Consider the following 22724-nt stretch of genomic DNA (forward strand, 5'->3'; position numbering starts at 1 on the left):
ACTACTAAACTACCTGCCTTTGGAAGACACAGAAAATCTTTTGGTGAATCTCTACCCATAGTAATCATAAAATAGGCGTAAAAGGCTCAAATCTGCATTAAAATCTTAAATAATGTAGAGTTTACCATACCAGATTGGGAGAGATACCACGGGCAACAGCAGATCCACCTACTGTATACTCCAAAATAAGTGCCCAACCAATCAGCCAAGCAATCCTGACCATGATCATTCTAGCGAAAATTAACAAAACTTCACTAAACATTATGAAAACATAATGCACAAGATATGTGACATACATACATTGAGTTTCAAAATAGAAATCACTAATGAACAAAAAGCAGGCAAGTCACAGGCAGCACTACAGATGATGCATGCTCCTAGGAATTTCAAATTTGTATATATCTTAGGTATATTCATGGCACTCATTACATAGCCTTGAAACAATGGCCAGAATAACACTAGTGCTATGATATGCTACTATGCAAAGTATGAATGACGTTATCTTCTTCACAATGATTTATTTCCCCTCCCCATGAGCAGGATGCTAAATGCAAGAGGCACCAAGGCAGACCACCTCCTTGCTTTAATGCTTCTAGAATCCAAAAACATGAAAGATGCTTTTAGGTTTTAACACATCTGGTAACCAAGGTATGAAGAGCCAAACTTAAGCCACAAATAAATCTCCATCTTGTTTATAAACCCTTTATTCAATATTGAGTTATGTGTAAGCTGTCCATATTTTGTAGAACATTTTTATATTTCACAAGAAGACAAAGTTTTATTATTTTTCATAAACTACTTTATGAATTTCAAGTCAAACATGAAATTACTCTTCAACTGATATTCTTGGACTGTATATGCAAATCAAGAATTCATCCTCACTATGATACATCCCAGTCTAATAAATTACATTCCCTCAAACTTTAAGAACTTAAGATGTGTATGTTGCTTGAAATGTTACCCTTCTCCAACACAGATGTATGAATAATGATATGCGCTGCCTGCGGATGGACAACGACTTGCAAGTTCAGCATAACAAAATGCTGAAAGTGCAGCAGCTATTCCAGCTATAAGAAATGATATTGTAAGGGCTGGTCCTGAATGCTCCCTGGCAACAGTGCCAACAAGGACATAGACACCAGCTCCTATAGTTGAACCAACACCTGCAAAAAGCAACAAAAAACTGTCAGTGTTTGTATTCTTTCATTCATCAATGCAATAAAGACTTTGGGGTTTCACTTATGGGATGTTCTTCCTCCTTGAGTATGGTATGAGTATTTGATCATGTTCTCATTTCTTTCTACTTGTGCTATCATATTATTTGCTTCCATATGCTTTTAGAGATATGTTGATGTAGAGCTACCTTGCATTGACATATGATTTAAGAATTTGCTCTAGATATAGAATGCTCTAGCTGATTTCAAATAAATCTCTAGAACTCTTTTATCATTGTTTATTGCTAAATCTATATGGAGCTAATCTTTGTTGAAGTTTTGTAGAAGGGGCATCATTATTGGATCAAGATACAAGCATGAGGGGAAGTCTTAGGAGAGACCATCCCACTCTTGAGTGTGGCTCTTGGAGGAACTCTCATTTGTTTTGAATCTCATAGTCTCATCATTCAAGTTTTTCTTGTAGGGACCCTAGCAATAGTTGTAGACGACTTTAGTCTATTCAAATTATTTACTCGCAAATATCTTGTGCTTTCATTGGTTAAATTTGCTATCAAGAGCTTGATGATGGCTAAGCAAACAGGAGAGTGTTACTCATACTCTTTAGCTTAGCCCCTTGTATACTAGTTGTAAATATTTCATTTATTCCTTTGCTTGTTGTCCACTAATACTTGATTGGTTTTGCAGCCCATTTTTGAGTATTTTCTAAGTCCTTTTCTATGGCAGCTTGAGGGAGCAAGCACTTGAAACTACTAACACACTTTATGCATGACCTTTGGCATTAAAGTGGGTGTTTTCCTTGTGAGGCTGTGAGCAACATCATTTTCTGCAGGGCTGAGTTTAGCTTGAAGACAGCATTCTATTTTGACTAGGTCGTGGCCAATAGAGGCCTAGCCTCTCCTCTTTTGTGCTGATTGCAGCTTTCTTTGTGTTAGAAAAACAGAAAGGCAATAAAGATTTTCTCGATCTCAATAATGACTTGTGATGTTTCTTATTATTAAAATTCTGTATATCTTCTTTATTTAGTTCATCAAGCAATTACCAAAAGCAACAACACATAAAACAATAGGCATCAAATGTAGGCACATGCCAAGGCAAACCCCCCTAAAGGGGAAAACCCAGTCAAGATAATTCTTCCTTTCAGTAGTATTCTTTGAGAATCTTCACCCTAGACGAAGACCAGACCTTCCCTCCACACCAAGTCAGCCTCCTAGAATTCCGACTTCTCCCCTACAACTTTGACTATGTAGCAACTTATGGCAACAAGCATCTTTTGGCAACAATGAAACTTGGAAGACTTCGATCTCCCAATCCAGGGCAGGAAACAAAGAGAGAGAGACACCAAAATTTTGATTTTTCTTGTCTCCTTAGACTTCCCAAACTTGCATTCACTTTGGCTTCTCGGCAACAAACTTCACACCTTTTCCAGCAACAAGAGAACTTCGCACTTTTGCCCAGCAACAAGAGAATTTGGTACTTCTTCCCAGCTACAAGAGAATTTGAACTTGATGAGAGAAATGATGCTCCAAATTAATTCGATGAGTTTCCTTTTATAGGCTTCTTGTGGCATCGAATAAGGTCCTTAGACCGACTTGATCTTCTCTTAGGACGACATGGACTCAATACTTAACCTTTTTACATGATTCAAAAGCCCAAGAAGGGTATCTCTTTATATGTACAATAACTCTATAGACTCAGAATAAATCCTAGAAGTCCTCAATGAAGACTTTGACCTAGGGGACCCAAAGCATGAAACCCATGCTTTAATAAGTCACAATAATAATAATAATAATTCTTTTCTTTATTCTTTTGACAAATACATTACATAATGACTCAAGTACATTATTGAAGATCGAACATAGTTACATTTTCCAGCACTCCCTCTTAACTAGGGAGGTATTCATAATGTACAAATACAATGGAAGATCTCAAACTATATGAACCATGAAGAACTTTAGGCATTGCAATGTCATGGACTAGATCACTGACCAATGCAATCTATCCAGGTGGGACTAAGATGGACTCAAGCTTTCATCCCCTTTAGGTACTCTTAGGCTTCCTTGCTAACCATCAACCCAAAATCCAGGTGTGTATCCAAAACAGAGCTCAATGACCAACACCATCTTTTTCAATTTCAGGATCTAGACATCAACACAAAGTGTCGACCAGATGTCCTCCCAGTTAATGCTTCACAAAGCCTCAACACCCCTTGATCCAGCAGATCAAGAATGTCCAATCTCTCCCAATCAAACTGATTGGTAACCAGCATGCTATCAAGACCTTCGAGAGATTCACTTGTACAAACATAACCCCAATCAATAACATACTTTCACATGTACATAATCAAATACAAAGCTCCGAGGTCTTTCAGACAACTTGATGTTGCTTTTCAACTTTCCATAGTAGGACTATCAACCAAATCTTTGACAAAAGATTCATCGATCATGCATTTTCGCTTCCTACTTCCTATGCAGCAACATATTCTTCAATCGGATCATGCTTTCCTTCTTTCAACAACACCTCAAAATGCATTCTCCAATTTCCTTCTCCTACTCATGGCTTTCACTAAAACTTACGGTTGTTAGTCCTAGTCTAGTGCATGACACATGAAGTAGAGAACCATATCTATCACTACCTCTTAATAAGAGAGAATCTAATTATTCCTATACAAGGAATATTCTTCATTGTCCTCTTATCCTAGGGAGATTTCATTCATCTAGGCTCCCTTCTAACCAAGAAGCACCTCTTCATCTAGATTCCCTCTTAATCTTAGGGAGATCTCTTCTATGTAGGCTTCCTCTGAGAGATCAACTTCTTCTTTTCGTCATCGAAGAATCTTGCATGCCTTCGAACCATTTCATCAGAGATATCATTATCCTCATCATGCTTATCACATCAATGATCATCTTTACCATATTGAAGATTGTGTACCTACACAACTTAAATAGCAGGTACAACCAAGTCTATAGAAGCATGATGTTAGCTATATCAAAATCACGGAAGCATTTCAACTTTATACATATCAAATACCCAAACTTAATTACAAACAAGAGACATATACTCTTCAACATCTTGCTAGGGGCTTTAGTCACACACCCTAGACTACTTCAGAGTACTTCTCATTCCATCTAGGGTTTCAATGTTTCTTCCAAAGGTATGACATAACTTCTACAACATATAGCAAACCCTAGAAATAATCCACACAAACATAGATCTGCAAGGCATCCAACAACCTCTAAAATACATATGTTAGACTTCTCACTAGGGATTCATACAAAACCTAGATTTCATACAAAAGAATCAAACACAGTTAATCACAGCGTAGTAATTAACCTAACCAACTTACATGTCAGGCCTTCCTTCTACCAAGCATGGCAACGACTGTGTTTTCATGGTCGTCGACAGATTCTTCAAGATGCCCATTTTGGTGACCTGCAAGAAGAATATCACAACAGAAGCCACTGCCAAAAATCTTCGTTGAACGAGTATGGGTATACTTCGGGATCCTACAATCCATTATCTCAGATTGGGACAGCAGATTCCTAAGTACATTTCGGTCAAGCCTTTGGTCGGTGTTGGATACCAAGCTCACTAAGTCCACGACCTTCCACCCCCAAATTGATGGCCAAATAGAGGTCGTCAACAGGATGATCGTGCACATCCTACGCATGTACAACTCGAAGCATCCACACACATGGGATGAAAGCCTCCCCTATGTCTAGCACAACTACAATAGAGCTCTCCACAGCTCAACTGGCCACAACCCCTTTCAGGTGGGGTTGGGATTCCAGCCACTATGTCCCATTGATGTTGCCATACCACTTGCAGCTACTCAGTAAGATTCAGTACACATTCAGTCTGAAGTTGACAGAGCTACCAACTTCATTGAATGCATTTAGCACATCCGCTAGCAGGTCCGTGACATATTGGACAGAGCAAATGCTAAGTATAAGCAACATCATGGTCAGCATCAGGTGCAACACAAGTTCCAAGTGGGCGACAAAGTTTGGTTACATTTGCAAAAGGAGCGCCTCACTAGGGCCCACCGCAAGCTTTGTCCACTCCAATATGGGCTTTACACCATCATTAAGGCTATAGGAGACAATGCTTTCGAGCTCAGCATTCCATCGTTCCTTGGCCTGCACCCAGTGTTCAATGTCAATTGGCTACGACCATACTTTCCCCCATTGTTAGACACATCCAACATTGTTGAGCAGCTAACACCAACACAGCTCAATGCAAGTTGTATAGAACAAGCCACCACTGATAGGATCATGGACACACAAATCAAGAACACTCGCCAAAAGAGGATCTAGTTGTATCAGGTTGTCAAAGTTGTGCAACTCTTGCACCAAGGCAAGTGGCTCACCAAGGACCAAGTTCAGCAAAAGTTTCCCCATCTCATGGAGGCACTCAACACAATGGGGACCATTGCTTCCTAAGGGGGGAGGACTAATCCAGGTGGGTATTGGTGGCCACCTACATATTCCATTTAGACCCCCCACCATTGTTTCTCTCAGTTTCCTTAATTGTAGCACAATTTCTTATTTTTGGCATTTTTTGGTCCTGAACTTCCGGAACGTTTTGAGGCTCTAAACGATGTTTTTTTGGAAAATGGGCAAACGTGAGTCTTCAACTACATTTGCAGTCGAAAGTTGTAGTCCTCGGATAGATCTTTCTAACGAGGTATAGTGCGCGTCAAACAGAGATTGTATCCCAAAGTTACGATCCCGAGAAGTTGATGTACCAATTTACCCCAACAGGGCCCACAGACTTTTGGTGTTTCATCTCCTAGGGTTAGGTTTTAGGATGTTTAGGGTTTTCTATTGTTTCTCAATAATAAATTGGCCTTCAAGCCTCATTGTAACATAGTTCAAAGGCATGTAGCAGCCACATCTCTTCTCAGAGATACGCTACCATCGCCCGAACTAGTTATTTCCATTCTGTATGTAAGCATCTTTCAATTCTTTGATATTAATGAAATTGTACGACCAAAAGTCGTATATGCGACGAAAATCTTTAAAATACTTCAAATACGTAAATGTCCATTGTAAGACATATAACTATATATTGAATATTGTATAAAAATTGATATGAGATATCAGATGATTACAAATGAGAATGAGGGCCTGCTTATATACCCTAGGCAGTTGCTCTTTCATGAATGGTCATGTCTCTAAGACATACCTCTTCATTACTAACTAACTAACCATTAGTTAATTGATTAATTGTTATTTATTATTATTAAATTTATATTTATTATTATTATTATGGTTCAGCTGAAACATACAACCAATACGCAACAGGAGTTTTGTGTGTAAATTTTGTGTAGTAGAGTAAGTAAGTAAATGTATTATTGATAAGTATGAAAAATGGTGATTACAATTCTTCGTGGCGGTGTGCCTATATAGCCATTGAATGGCCACGAAGATAGAAGGTCAGATCTTTTGACCAATGTCCCTTCATAAGTAATGGGACATTAATCAGTTATTATTATTATTAACACTTGTTATTTAATGTTTTATTTATTAATTGATGTTTATGAATATTTTATTCATAACATTGTTGCAAACCCTAGATTTCATCTTCAAAACTAAATCATATCAATAATCGAAAACAATATACTTCTAAGGTTTCATTATCATGCCTTAGAATATCAATCTCTACTAGGGTTTTGTTATATACCCTAGATTTTATCAACTATCAAGATAGCATACTCACACATACATATCTAGGGTTTCATTATCATGCACTAGCATCTTATATCAATATTTATTGGGTAAACCCTAGATACAAACATTGATACATCAAAGTTAGATATGCAACAATTTTGACCAGGCTAGGGTTTCGACCATACGGATGATTATACACCTAGGGTTTCATTCCTAGGATCTTACTTTAGTTATTACAAGGATTTTGTTTATAAACCCTAATTCACCAAACCCTAAAAATCTATGGTTTCATTATATAACTTAGACATTAATAGCAAACCCTAAAGGATTAGGGTTTTTATCACGACATTATCAAAACCCTAAACTTCAAAAGAATAGGATTTCTAGACTTTATCAACAACCCCTAAGTAGATTAGGGTTTCATTATTTAACATTGACATACCCTTAGCAACAAGAGGCTAGGGTTTTACAGTGAACCCTAAGGGTTAGGGTTTCACAAGAATGATCAAATGACAAGAGATAGTATAACGAGGGTAAATTCAATCTAATGATTAATCACCCTAACAAGAATCTCTATGATTCAAAATCCTAGACATGAAAGAGTTAGTAATATAGAACAAATTTCAAAATGACTACCCTTTGTAATATGAAGAAGATTTACTGTAATTCTTTATACATATATTGAGTTACTCCTTTTACAAAACCTTGTAAGTTTTCTTTAAAGAATGGCTTCCTCTAAAATATGATAGCATCTTTATTACCATTCTTAATATATACCTGCAACATTTCTTGACAAGCTTAATCAAAATATATATCTTCTTGATTAGGATTTCCGTAACAGCAATGATTGATATATATCTTGGACTATTTAGAAATCCTAAACATTTGTTAGATTGAGACCAATTGAATGAGAGTGACACTAGCAATCTTTTAATCATACAATTAACTAACTTAAGATATCAAACTTAAATGAGCAGGTTATACATACCTTAAGACATACATACCTTTATTTGATACTCTATTGAGCTTATTGCTCCTATTGCAAATTGTAGACATAATGTTAGATGTATGAGACAAATGAATAAAAACAATGGTCACCTGATCTCGATGAAACCTTCAATGATTCTTCCATAAGCTAGTGCAAGGCATATTTACTGTTTGAAGACTTCTTCCTTCAAGACTGAGATTTTTTTATTGTTTAAGAGAGGAGGCTCCATAGGTTGACTTATTGTCTCCTTGTTTAGGAACGGACTGTCTATTTATATATGCTCATTGTATCTATGAATGCTCAGATTCTCAATACATTTATGGATCTTATATCACAAAGTCTTATACTACTTCCACAGGTCAGCGAATGATTGTAGCTAGGCCTAGTATGCCTATGATTTTGGTATATTTTATATTCAGAGACAAAATAGGAATCTGCTTTAAGTTCAGGTCTGCTTTACGATTTTTCAATTTGCAAGGAGATCCTTCAAACAAGAAACGTGCTCAGGACTTCCTTTTATATAGCTTGCACTTTGAATGTACAGAAAAATCAGGAATTTGGATGGAGGTTGCAGACTTTGTGAGGTCTCTTTTGACCTCTGCTCCTATACCAAGAAGTGTGGCCTCCCTTGGGTTGGTAGATAATCCTTTTGTCCTTTCAAAATAAGGTTCATTATACCTTCCCTCTCCTAGAATAGATCTGCGGCTTTGTAACAAAGATTAGAGCTGGATAAGGGTGTCCAAGGGCTTCGATCCTTTTGTCAATGAATGTGGTCTATAAAGGACTATTAGATTAGTCCTAGGTCTCCTTGAACAAGGCTTATTTCTGTAATTAGGACTTGATGAATTGCCCAGAAATTCGTTCTTCTTGCCTTTATTGATTCGGTCTAAGGTAATTGTATTCTTTACGATAGTATAGATCCAAATCGATCTTCTTTTCTGCCATCTTTACAAAACCCTAGCTCTGAAACCATTTTGAGAAATCAAGGGCATAATGCATTATACAGATTAGGTTCTTTAGGAAGATTTCTCTTAGACTTTGACATTTTCTTGTGATTTCTCTTTTCTTCTTATTAGTTCTTTCAATTTATTATGTTCCTTTCATCAAGACAAATGCCAAACAAAGAAGATCGCAACAAGAGACACAAGATGTAGGCACTCGGCTAGGGCAAAAACCCTTATCTAGGGAAAACCCAGTCTAACTCTTCCACTAGTAAATCAAGATGAGACAATCCAAGACCCTTTAGACCTAGACAAAGACTTCCTCCAAACACCAAGTTAGCCCTTCCTCCTTGTAGATGACCCCTGCCAAAGTCTCCAAGTGCCAGCTTCCCAGTTACAGCTACAATCCAAAATTTTGGCTCCCCAACTACAGATTTTCGGCCCCCAACAACAGAATTTCAGACCTGCAATAGATTCAGAATTTCGGCCCCAGCTACAGCCCAGAAACTTCGTACGTGTGAGAGATAGATTGCCCAAGAAGGCAAGAACTCGATTTAGGTCTTCCCATCTTCTTCCTTCCATTCTTCCCAGCTTCTTCCTTCCTTCTCCAGCTACTTCACTCTTCTTTCTTCTTCTTTCTCTTGTAGATCAAACTTCATGAGTGAGTGCTTCAAATAGGTCAAGTTGCCTCTCTATATATAGCCTTTCTGCTAGATCGAATAGCCCCAATCCAGGTCGACTTCATGAGGACAGGGCCAACTTGGTGTTGAGGTTACAAATGACCTTTTCGACTAAAATAATTCTTTTTACATGATATAAAAACCCAAGAAGGGTCTAATAAAAATGATAATCACTCCATTGACTCAAGGCAAAACCTAGAAGCCTTCAATGGAGGCTTTGACCTTGGAAACATTGACCCAAGCATGAAACCCATGTTTTAATAAGCCAATTTCTTTTGCAATAAAATTTATTTTTCTTTCTTTTCATTAAATACAATTATGAAGACCGACACTAGTTACATTCTTCAACATAAAAGAGTTGCCCCTTCACTCTCCTAGCAATGAGATGATTATAGGAGAGGCATTAACATTGCATTCTACACCACATGGTCTTAAAAAAACTCAAAATTTAGTTGTATCTTGCATGGACAGGTATCTTCTCAAGAGGCTCATCAATAAAGAAATTTCTTGTTGGAGAGACTTTTGGGATGAAGGCATGCGAAACAAGCCATGAGACACACACATCTAAAGAAGATGCCTCCAATACATCATGACTAGACTTTACCCATCAGTGGAAAATCTCTATAACACAAAATCCTCTACGCCCGCCTTGTGCAGGCAAACCTCATCCTCAATGAGGTTGTGAACTAGTGTCTAGTAGGTCCTGGTGTAAAGCATTATTGTTAGTCCAGCTATGCAAATGGGCTCATTGTACAATAAGGATATATACCTCATGTAATAAATCATGAATTTTTCCTAGCCAGGCCATACTTGTATTTTATGTGCACAAAGCACAAACATGCCTGAGAATAAATAGAAAGACTGCAGATATATTGACAAAACTTCTCAAATGGATGCCCTAAAAATGTATTCCCCTTCATCTTTAGCTCTGGAGTTGATTTCCTCCCCAATGTTTTTATTTGATTGCAGTCTTAAACATGACAATCCAATCAAAAATTGCACTGTGTATCATTGGAGTATACTAAAACCACTGCAATATTTCAGCCTGCATAATGCACATATCTTGTTTCTTAAAATTTCAAACGAAATAGTTTAGCCGTGAAATTTCGTGAAGGCTAATATTAACTAAGGCAGCTTATAATGTACAGAAATAAGGAAGGACATAAAATCCACTTGTTTGCTCTCATTTAGGAGTTGTGTAACCATTTACAGAGGTGTCTTAGGAATCCATATGCAACTGGTCACTGCAAATTGGATCTGCAAAGTCATTCTAGATTCACCGTATCAAAAGCCTGTAGCCTATAAAAATAGACAAAGCCAGTTTGGCTCTTTTTCCTCAGTAAAAAGAGAAATTATATTGCTAGATAACTACAAATTTTTATACGAAGAACAGTATCCTGAATTTCCTGACACAAACAAGTTCATTGTTAATGAACTAAGGCTTAGCTAAAAGGGTTTTAATTATTTTCAATTAAGGATTTGAGACACTGTCTTGATTAAAAAAACCAAAGTACTTTACAAAAAACAGAATCGTTTATGCTCAAAATCATTCAAGGGCCCACTACCAGGCTGTAAGGGAAGAGTTAATCAAACCATAGATGACATTGGGTACCAAATGGAAAACAAAACTAGAGGGAAAGGGGAGCTCAGCTTCCACCATTGTTCAGACTTCAGAGTGCCTGGACTGACTTCATTACCGGGAGACACACCATTACTGGGATCCTGGTCCATGAGAAAGTTCAATGTTCTAATGAAAGCCATTTGGTACTTGATGGCATCGAGCTGGTGCAATACGGTCCTCCAAACCCCTCCAATCCAGTGGGTATGCAGTGTGGTTCCTGGCTTCTAGATGAGCAACCCATGGAGCCAAGGAATTTAGCTCCAGCTAAGGGGAGCACTCTTTGGGATGACAACAATAGCTAAGGAATTCCCCCCACTCTTCCACCCTGCTCTAAGCAAGCTTCATGCATGGCAGCACGCTCCATGGCTATAGCTCTTCGAGACCTCCCTACGCCCCAACCAGATGCCATATATCTTCCTTCATGACTCCTCTTCCAGAATTTGTGCAAAAACACAGTTGAAGCGGAATGTTGCACGAAGCGGGAGCGAAGCGGAAGCGCGAAGCGGAAGCGCGGAGCGCGGAAGCGTCATTTTCCAAAAATCTAGGGAGCGAAGCGTCCGCGGAAGCGTCTGCTATATATATATATTTTTATATATTTTTTTTGCATTTATACTCAAAACAAACATCCCAAATACCAAATTAATTGTAGAAGACATGAAAACATGCATATTTTTGCATAAATCAAGATAGATATGGCATCCATGATTCCATTGTAGTTACTAGTATGTACAACAATCATCTATATTCTAGCTATTACAAACATACATCAAATTTTTAAGCATATTATAAAACATAAAACATTTAAGCATATTATAAAACATAAAACATAGAGCATATTATGATTTATCTAGCAAGTGAGCAACTGTCAACATTTGTCATGTCCAAAATTCAAATAATAATGTTTACAAAATATGTCACTTGGTCACCGCCAAGCCAAAAAGGTTCAAAATTCAAATTCACAAGTCTACAAGTCTAATGAGTAATCTATGACAAAAAGAAGTAGATTGTGAATATATCTACTAATCTCTCCTCCTTCCACCACGAATAGAACGTGATGGCGGGCCTCCACGTGGTGGCAATGAAGAAGATGGTCCCTGTGTAAGTCGTGGCACTGAAACTGATGAAGAAGAACCCCCTGCCGTTGGTGTTGAACCATGGAACCTAGAAACCAAGGGACCAGATGGGGGTGGGGGTGGTGGCATATCAACACCCGTGTCATCATCCTAGAATCGCTCAAAAAATTCATGCAAAAAAAAAACACTAGTTAACAAAAAAATTAAAAACATGAATTAGAGAAATGCTTTATAAGGGAAAATTGGAAAATTCATACCACAATGGACATACCTGGATAAGAGAATCCTCTAATTGCTCTAGTCGCAACACTCCATCCTCCAAATTGGGCTCCTCTGGATTCTTGTCCCAAGTCAACAAGTCTTTATTAGACTTTGCATCTTCACAGTAATGGGACAACAATCGCAAGTTGTAATGAACATAAACCAAGCTCTCTGCCCGGTCTAAATTCAACCTGTTCCTTTTAACACTGTGGATGAAAGAATAAGAGCTCCAACACCTCTCTGCAGAAGAAGTGTTTACCACCTGTGATAGCACCCGCAATGCCAAACTCTGTAGAAGTGGAGTAGGCCCTCCATGCATGTTCCACCACTCAAGAGCAGAAAAATGCTCTCGATCTTGAATTGCATGCATGCTCGAAAATGGACCAGTGTTGCTCGTATAGTTGCTCACCTGTCTCCGTACCAATGCAGCCTCCTCCTCATCAGGGATTAATCTACTCAATGCAGCCATATATTTTTCGTGAACCTCTTTATCTTGGTGTGGTTTTCTCCTGACTCCCCCCCCAGGTGCTGGTTTTGAAAGCCATGATGGATGATAGTATTTAGGTGTCAAAACATATGCTAATGCATGCAATGGAACATTTAGCATATCCCATCGTTTTTCCACCTCTTCACGAATATAATTGTACAAGGTGGTATCTCTAGGCTCAACAATGTCTTTAATCTGCCCCAACATGCTATCCATTTGCTCATACACCTCCCCAATTACTGGTCGATCTGAATCTGCAAACTTGATCATGTAATAAATTGGTTTGGTGAATTGCAAAACATATTTAACCTGTGACCAAAAGTAACTGTCAAGAACAGTGTCCTTGACTTCATTAGCACCATCTGTACTGACGTTAATTTCATCCCATGTTTTAGCACACACCAGATTAGTTAAAGCTTGTCTCACCCTCACTAGCCGCCTAAAGGTGAGGTAATAACTAGCAAATCTTGTCTTTGCAATTTTAAGCAATTGCAACTTGGAGTAAGTGCCATAGAAGTAGTTTACCCTTGTATGCCCTGTGATCAATTTAATGAGCTGCTTCCCTTTCCTGTAAACCTCAGCAATCCACCCACAATCTTTGTGTTTCACAATATCATGCATCAAAAGGTTCAATGTGTGAACCAGGCACCCAGACCAAAAGATGTGTGGATGAGTACGCTCAATAATTTTTCCTGCTAACTTACAATTTGCTGCATTATCTGTGATCACTTGAACCACATTATTCGGACCAACATCTTTGATTGATTTCAATAGGAGATCTGCAATGTTTGGTGCAGTTGCACTGATGGAGGAGGAGTCATGAGATGCAATAAATACTGCACCACTAGAAGAAACACCAAGAACATTTATCAAATGTTGGTTTCTAATATTTGTCCACCCATCTGATACAATGGATACCCCAAAATCCACCCACTCATGTGTAAAACGTGTCAAAGCTCTTTGAACCTTAGCTTTTTCTCTTTCTAATAACACTGTTCTAGCTTTCTCATAGTTGGGGGCCTTGTATCCTTTTGGGGCTTCATTGATGGCCTTTACCATTTCATGCCAATAGGGAGAGCGAAGCACATTGAATGGTACACCGCAAGCACAAAGAAAACGGACTATCTTTCCATCCACATCATCCCTCCCAGCAACATTAAGGAAATCCCCTATTGTTTTTCTACCTCCAGAGGTTGCAAAAGTACCATGAGGAGATGGGCAACTACCAAATTTAGAGGTTGCACTTGATTCAGAATGAGTTTTTTGTTTCTTGTTTTTTCGTTGTGCAGCCATCTCTATTTTGATGTATTTTTCTCTTTGTTCACTTGAAATGTTTGGGCAAATGGTTACCCCCACAGAACCCTTTTTTTCATCACTGTCTAGCACCCCACAAAGATGCCTCCTCAGACGGTTATATGAACCCGTATATGGTTTTCCTCCATGACAACCATGAGGGCACATCCATTTGTAAGATCCACCACCCTTTCCCCCTTCAAGTTTGGTCACATAGTTCCACAAGGGATTTGATGTACCTTTCCCATCTTGTGCTTCAGTGTCCTCTTCAAGTTCATCCCCTTCCTCTTCAAACCCTTCCTCCTCATCATACATTGGGTCACTACTATTAGGACCAAGTTCATCCCCTTCCTCTTCCCCTCTATTCCTCACCCTTGCCATCATTAAAACCAAGAGTGGAATGATACATAGAAGCCAAAAGAACACCATCTTGGAATATGGATATAGGTGGTGGACAACCTGTAAATAAAGGAGCAAGTAGAAACAATGGGAAAGAGTAGGAGAGGGAGGAGAAAAATACAATTTTTTTTTCAAAAAAACAAGGGAGTTTGGGGTTTGAACTTACCTCTTTAGCTCTTGTAGATGAAGTCCTCCAAGCTCTTGCTCCAAGCTCCTCCTCCTTCTCCTAGCTCCTCCTTCTTCACTCCTCCAAGCTCTCCTCTCTTCTCCTCTCCTTTCCTCTCTTCTCTTCTCCTCTCCTCTCTTCTCTTCTCCAACTCTCATAAACTCAAAGTGAGAAAATGAGAAGAGAATGGGGGCTTTATTCTTTTCTAAAGTCACCCTAAACTCACCCTAAACTCACCTAACCCACCCCCTCATGCTAGTTAAGTTAAATTTTAAAACAAATTAAAAAAAAAATAAGTAAAAATTCGCTGCCCGCGGGGTTGCGTGCGGGTTGCGCCTGGGTGGCGTGCGGGTGGCGTGCGCTTCCGGGCAGGTTGCGTGGCGCCACCCCGTGCCCGAACCGCCTCCAGAACCGCGATTCCGGGGGGCCGCAACCTTAAATGGCAGGAATCGCTTTTTTTAACCGGAATCGCGCCACCTAAAAAACGGAATCGCGCTTCCTGTGGGGATTCCGGATCGATTCCGTACGATCCGCGATTCTGCCTTTGGATCCGGGGGGGGGGGCCGATTCCTGCAACACTGAGCGGACCACCATGATAAATTTACCATCCTGTAAAGCCCGTTTGGGGACAGGAAGGGTTGTCTCTTCAAAGTAAAAGAGACACACTTGAGAGGTGGTGGGCATGAATCACAGTAATGAGGAAAAACAAACGAGTCTTTAATTTAAGTTTCAGGGAACTCAATGGCAGGCTGTACAAGCCCTGCCATGATGTCCCTGCCCTGGCTTTCTAAGTCACTCATTTGAGTGACTTCAATTTACTATCAAGAGGCCATGTTTCCTGATCACCAGAGATTTTATATGTTATCTTTTACACTGCTGCCTGCATTAATGCCAAAGAGAAAGCCAATGTGTTGCTTAATATCTAACCAGATAAAACTTAGTTGGGACCTAGAAAAATAAGGCGTAATTCATTGACTTCTTTTTTACAGTTAGTCAGAGTGGCAAGACACTTTCAAGTTTACAGATGGTGTCCTGTTTTGAACAGCACGGCAAGCAGTAAGAACTTCTCATGTATCTTTGACGTAACATAAGAAGTTATCTATGGAAAGGATATGCCCATAAAGCTCAAATTACAAGAGGAGTGTTGCATGTGACTGTTCAACTATTGGACCCCTGACATGAACCCTTAGGAAGTCTTATTCCTTCACTACTTAGTGAAGCAGAGAGAATAAGTATGATGAACTTGGCATCTATATATGAAGGGTAAAGACAATCAACATAGTACACTGAAGCATAAAGACAATCAACATAGTACACTTCAAGGAAGAACCATAGCGCCTTTAGCTCTTGGACTGCTATACTACAAGTATTCCATAGGACTGTGGTCTTATAACTATTAGTAATTGTGTAAAGGTGTTCTAAATGGTTAGTTAACATAGCCATGAGAACAGAGAGTGTGTTAAGTGATCCAGGTGGATATTGGTGGCCACCCGCCAATTCCACTTGAACCCCCACCATTATTTCTTTCAGTTTCCTTAATTGTAGCACAGATTACTATTTTTAGCAGCTTTTCGGGTCCTGAACTTCCGGAACCGTTTTGAGGCTCTAACGATGTTTTTGGGAAAACTGGGAGCAACATGGGTCCATGGACCAATGTTGCTCATCCCGAAGTTGTAGTCCTCGGATGGATCTTTGTAACGAGGTATTGTGCGCGTCCAACAGAGATCGTATGCCGAAGTTACAACCCCGGGAAGTTGATATACCAATTTACCCAAAACGGGGCCCATAGTTTGGCGCTTCATCTCCTAGGGTTATGTTTTTGGACGTTTAGGGTTTTCCATTGTTTGTCAACAACAAATAGGCCTTCGAGCCTCATTGTAACACAGTTCAGAGGGATGTAGCCGCCACATCTCTCCTCAGAGATAAGCTACCATCGCCCGAGCTAGTTTATTTCCAGTTCTGTTTGTAAGCATATTTTAGTATTCTACATTAATGAAATGAAGTATTATTTCTGCCGCATCTCTGTATTTATGCTTATCTCTGTAATTTGTTGCGTTACTGTTTAAATCCGGATCAGTGGTATCAGAGCAGTCTGCTCTTTCTTCGTTTTTCTTTGCATGTCCCCAATGAAGTCGGGATATAAGGAGTTAGGGCTTGAACTGGTCGAACCTTTGCAAGACCAGCCTCACAAATCCTGACGTCCTCCCATGGCGGATGAAAAGAAAGATGAGGGGGCAAGAGATCCTATTAAAATCTTGCTCGAAGAGGCCATCGAGCGACAAAGGAATGCGATGATGAACAACTTTGCCCAGAGCCTTCAGCGGTTCCTCTGCACTGTCAGGTCAAGCACTCCATCGATCTGACCCTAGGTGCGCCGCTGCCCAATGGACCAATCTATCGACGCTCCATTCTGGAGAACGATGAAATCAAAAGGCAGATTTAGGAGCTGCTGCAACAAGGTCACATCCGACCGGGTTCATCGCCCTGTGGGAGCCCGATCGTGTTGGTACAGAAGAAGGTTGGGACTTGGAGACTCTGTATTGACTATCAGGCGCTGAACAAGATCACTGTCTGGAATAGGTACCCAATCCCACAGATTGATGATCTTTTGGACCAACTGAAGGAGGCAAAATATTTCAGCAAGATCGATTTGAAGTCAGGATATCACCAGGTACCAATCGAACCCTTTGATGTGTGGAAGACTGCCTTCAAAGCCAAGGAGGGCCTTTTCAAATGGTTGGTTATGCCTTTCGGGTTGACAAATGCTCCTGCAACCTTCATGAGGCTAATGGATGACATCTTGCGGCCATTCACCAACTCATTTGTAGTGGTATACTTGGATGACATCCTGATCTTCAGCCAGAGTTGGGAAGAGCACCTCCACCACATCCAACAAGTTCTCCAAACACTGTGGCAACACATGTTTTGTGCCAAATTGGAGAAATGCACTTTTGGCATGACCCAAGTTCAGTATCTGGGATACATTATTGATGAGCGGAGGGTGTGTGTAGATCCAGCCAATATCCAAGTCATTCGGGATTGGCCATCTCCAACCACACTGACAGAGCTCCGCAGCTTTCTGGGTCTTGCCAACTTCTACCACAAGTTCGTGTTGGGATTTTCTCATATCACTTGGCCCTTGAGTCAAGTCACCAAGGGAGGAGAGAAAGCAAAATTCTTTTGGTTTGAATCTCAACAGAAGGCATTCACAGAGTTGAAACATCGCCTCTGCTTGGCACCAATGCTCGCATTACTAGACTTGCAACAACCATTTGAGATCGAGACAAATGCCTCTGACTATGCTATTGGGGCAGTCCTTACTCAACACGGGCATCCAGTGGCATATCACAGTGAGACACTTTCAGACACAGTCCGGAAGTATCCCACTTATGACAAAGAGATGTATTCCAATGTGCAGGCCTGCCGGCAATGGAAGCATTACATTTTGGGGAAGGAAACGGTCATCCACACAGACCACCAGCCCCTACAGTTCATACAAACCCAAGGGAAGTTGCAGAATGATCGCCATCAGAAGTGGTCCACGTACCTGCAACAATTCCATTTGAATATCAAGTATAAGAAGAGCAGCACCAATAAATTTACAGATTGCCTCAGTTAACCATCGATCATGGTGTTAACCACCGTGCTCAACTCTTGTGGGCACGAGACTTCTGATTAGCCACTTCTCTACAAAAGCGACCCAGAATTCGGCCACACATACCAGACACTCTTGGAGGATCAACATGTTCCATATTGAGGAATTTAGACTTCTGTGATCCATAATATTGTAAGATAATCTTCGGCAAAATCACATAACCAATCTTTTGTCGACGCGTTTCGAACCAACCAGTGTGGTTCATCGTCAGGACAAGTTGAAGAACCAATCCAGCTTAGCGTGATTAAATAGAGCGTGCAGAGACCCCAACAGCTAAAATGCTAACGGCTATGCCCTGTTATGCCACCTAGGTCACCTTTGTGTTCCTTCAAGCGAGTGTGCCAAGATGATTTGGGAAGCACACTACAGTGGGGCTGTTGGGCATTTCGGGGTCAAGAAAACGGTGGCAGTACTGCAGAAGTATTTCTATTGGCTGAATCTTCAACAAGATGTCGGGAAGTACATCAGATCCTGCACTGCCTGCGCCAGTGCCAAACCGACCATCAAGGAACAAGGCCTATATACTCCACTGCCTACCCCTAGTCGACCTTGGGAATCCATCTCCATGGATTACATGTTGGGCCTTCCTTCTACTAAGCATGGAAACGACTGTGTTTTTGTGGTCGTCAACAGGTTCTCGAAGATGGCCATTATGGTGACCTGCAAGAAGAATATCATAGCAAAAGCCACTGCTAAACTCTTCTTTTGAACAAGTGTGGGTACACTTTGGGATCCCACAGTCTATCATCTCAGATCGGGACAGCAGGTTCCTCAGTACATTTTGCTCCAGTCTCTGGTCGATAACTAGACACCACATCCCTTTTCAGGTGGGCTTGGGATTCCAGCCGCTATGTCCCATTGATGTGGCCATGCCATTTGCAGCTACTCAAGCAAATTCAGCTCATGTCTTGTCCGAAACAGATAAGCAAACAGCTTCATTGAGCACATCCAACATATCCGCCAGCAGGTCCACGACATTCTGGAGAAATCAAATGCCAAGTACAAGCAGCGACATGATCAACATCGGGTCCCACACAAGTTTCAAGTGGGCGACAAAGTCTGGTTGCATTTGCAAAATGAACGCCTTACCGAAGCCTATCGGAAACTCAAACCACTCCGATATGGTCCTTACACCATTACCAAGGCTGTGGGAGACAATGCATTTGAGCTCAACATTCCCCCATTTCTTGGCCTGCACCCAGTGTTCAATGTGGACCGCCTTCGACCATACTTTACACCATTACTAGACACATCCAACATTGCAGAACAGCTCACACCAACAGAGTTAAATCCAGATTGCATGGAACAAGCTACAACTGATCGGATCATGGACACGCAGATCAAGCACACTCGCCAACAAAAGATCCAACTGTATCAAGTTGTCAAAGCAGGCCAATTCCTTCACCACGGCAAGTGGTTCACCAGGGACCAAGTTCAACAGAAGTTTCCTCATCTCATGGAGGAACTCAACACAATGGGGACCATTGCTTCCTAAGGGGGGAGGAATGATCCACGTGGATATTGGTGGCCACCCGCCAATTCCACTTGGACCCCTACCATTGTTTCTTTTTAGCACAGTTTACTATTTTTAGCAGTTTTTCGGGTCCTGAACTTTCGGAGCCGTTTTGAGGCCCTAAACGACGTTTTTAGGAAAACTGTGAGCAACATGAGCCCATGAACAGATGTTGTTCATCCCAAAGTAGTAGTCCTCGGATAGATCTTTCTAACGAGGTATTGTGCGCATCAAATGGAGATCGTATGCCAAAGTTACGACCCCGAGAAGTTGATGTACCAATTTACCCAAAACGGGGCCCATAGTTTGGCGCTTCGTCTCCTAGGGTTAGGTTTTTGGATGTTTAGGGTTTTCCATTGTTTCTCAACAATAAATAGGCCTTTGAGCCTCATTGTAACACAGTTCAAAGGCATGTAGCCGCTACATCTCTCCTCAGAGATAAGCTACCATTGCCCGAGCTAGTTTATTTTCAGTTCTGTTTGTAAGCATATTTCAGTATTCTACATTAATGAAATGAAGTATTATTTCTGTTGCATCTTTGTATTTATGGTTATCTCTGTAATTTGTTGCGTTCTTGTTTAAATCCGGATCATTAAGACACTGTCATGAAAATTTAATAATCTAAAAATAAAACAGTAAAGGCTAGCTTGAGTCAATGCTAGAAGCACTAGAGGTTTCTTACTGTGATCCAATATTAAAAGCACTAGAGGTTTCTGACTGTTAAAACAGATTCCATAAGCAAGTACTGACTTGCGTTTACCACCACTGATTCCGCATGCTCCCCATGTGTGTCCCTCTGCTGACCAGCTGTAGCTTCCCACACACACATAGATATATCATAGAAAAATCATGAACCAGAAACATAGAAAATTAAGATCTCCAGATATATTTTGCTCCAACTTACTCTAACAAACACATAAACACAAACTGCTATGAAACTCAGATTCATGTGTTTTAGGACAGAGTGAAGGGCTATTTTATAGGGAACCGTTAAAGGCAAGGTTTGAGGACCCACAGTTTGCCTTTTTATATTTTATTTTATGTTTTTATGTGTTCTTAAGAGAAAATTATCGTAGGACCCACCAGCTTGATATTTTCAACAAGCTGGAAAAAGATCTTGAACAAATCCTCGAATACTTCGAAACTGGAAATGTATCCCATGCAGATTCCCGTGTGGATCCTGGATTTCCATAAGCAGATCCAGTAAAATATTTATACATATCCTGGATCCCAATGTTCATTTTAAAACTTAAAATATTTATTTTATTATCATTATCCTCAGACGTTTATATTTAAGACTTGATGCATCCCCTTTATTTACACCCAATATTAGATCTGTTTTTTCATCTTTCTCCTAATGATGAACCACATTAGATGGTTCGAAACTTCGACCTAAATTCAATGATTTGATTAATCTGAAAGGCTTTCTGAATAACATTATATACATACATAAAATATGTTTACTGGCTAGTTTAAGCTTCTGATTTTCTAAAAGTTCTAGATTAGGCGCCATCACTTAAGCCTCTAAGCTGCCATCATTTCTAACTTGATCAGTGCATGGGATAAGTTTTAAGGGAAAAAAAATTAGGCTCCTGTTACCAGGAGTTGGTTTATACCAAGAAACATGTAGTCTCAGTAACAATAATTCTCTTCCATTTTGAAGTGGGAATTATAGTAGCATTTAGAAATAGCCAAGGAACTTAAGGCATACTTTTACAGGCCTCGTCGAAGCTCATTCAGGAACAAGTTTATAACTGCCCAAATTTTGTAATATACAGTACCATTAATGGAAATTAGTAGTTTTTAAATTAGTAAAGAAGAAACCGTTTATTGGTAATCGCACTGAGGACTGGATCTGAACCATGATTTTAGAAACTTTTCAACCCAATTCTTTTCTTATATTAATATAGCAATCGAACTTACAAGTAGGGGCAAATTATCAATTCATTTCAGGAAAATGATAGCGTTACCACTTTTCCTGAAACAAATTCAGTTGAAAGTAATAATCAAAACCTCAAAGAAATCAATTCCAACCATTGTTTTGTTTCCTGAAACGTGGCTTATGCCAATCTAACCACTTTTACCAGGAAATTCGATGTTTTAAACTATAAATCAAAATCCGGCGTCGTTTTTTGAGGAAGAAATGTCGCCCATTATTTTTCCATGGAAATACGAGTTGAATAAAGTTGAATTGGAGCCAAATTGTCAAGCTTTCTATGTTAGGCTCCTTTACCCTGAAATCCTCGGCCGGTATAAAAATTTAAACGATAACTTTTCTAAAATTCTCACTTCTTTCAGCCAAACATGCAAATTCTCGCGACGAAATTTAAAGTCTCCCCCAATTCAAATTCTAAAATGCAAAGCCGAAAGTTCCACGCACTCACCAATGGGGATTAGCTGAAACACAGAGAGATGCTTGGCAAGCTGGCCTGCCTGAGATTTACTATGAGCAGAATCAACCCGTTTTCTTCTGAACATGCTCCGCAACCCACAAAGGCCCTGAGATTCGACCCCGAAGAACCCCATGTGTATTCAATCTAACTAGAGCACCCTCTTCTGCTGACTCATTTAAGAGGAGTGCGAAGAGAACAGCAGGGAAGAAGCTTTGTTCTTCCCTCCGTCGTTCCCTCAGAAGAGAATTGAATTGCAAACAACCGGTGAATCTCAGAGGGGGAAAATAGTTGGAATCTCTTAAAGGTTCATAAATGCCTAATATAGCTAGATTCTTCCAGGTGTTCAGCTTTGAGTGGTGCCAAAAAAAAATCGGTTCCTCGATCCCAAACTGTCAAAGTTCCCCCTTTAT

At 40.0% G+C, this 22724-nt stretch overlaps 1 protein-coding gene across 3 annotated transcripts in view; it reads right to left on the bottom strand.

Moving 5' to 3' along the window:
* The window catches only part of LOC149182627 (cationic amino acid transporter 3, mitochondrial-like), a 240575-nt gene extending 217851 nt beyond the window's left edge, over positions 1-22724 (bottom strand). The window contains exons 1-3 of one of the 3 annotated variants that reach the window (XM_089416902.1): positions 22306-22724; positions 962-1163; positions 131-215 (exon numbers count right to left, since the gene is read on the bottom strand). In XM_089416902.1, the coding sequence (XP_089273028.1) occupies positions 131-215; positions 962-1163; positions 22306-22447 (429 nt within the window). In that variant the 5' untranslated portion in view covers positions 22448-22724. The remainder of the gene's footprint in view (positions 1-130; positions 216-961; positions 1164-22305) is intronic. The other 2 variants (XM_089416901.1, XM_089416900.1) reach the window with 2 other exon arrangements.

This window comes from Pinus tabuliformis, chromosome 3_2, assembly GCF_031772625.1.
Source record: "Pinus tabuliformis cultivar Carrire ecotype Pingquan chromosome 3_2, CPIR1, whole genome shotgun sequence".
Taxonomy (NCBI): Eukaryota; Viridiplantae; Streptophyta; class Pinopsida; order Pinales; family Pinaceae; genus Pinus; species Pinus tabuliformis.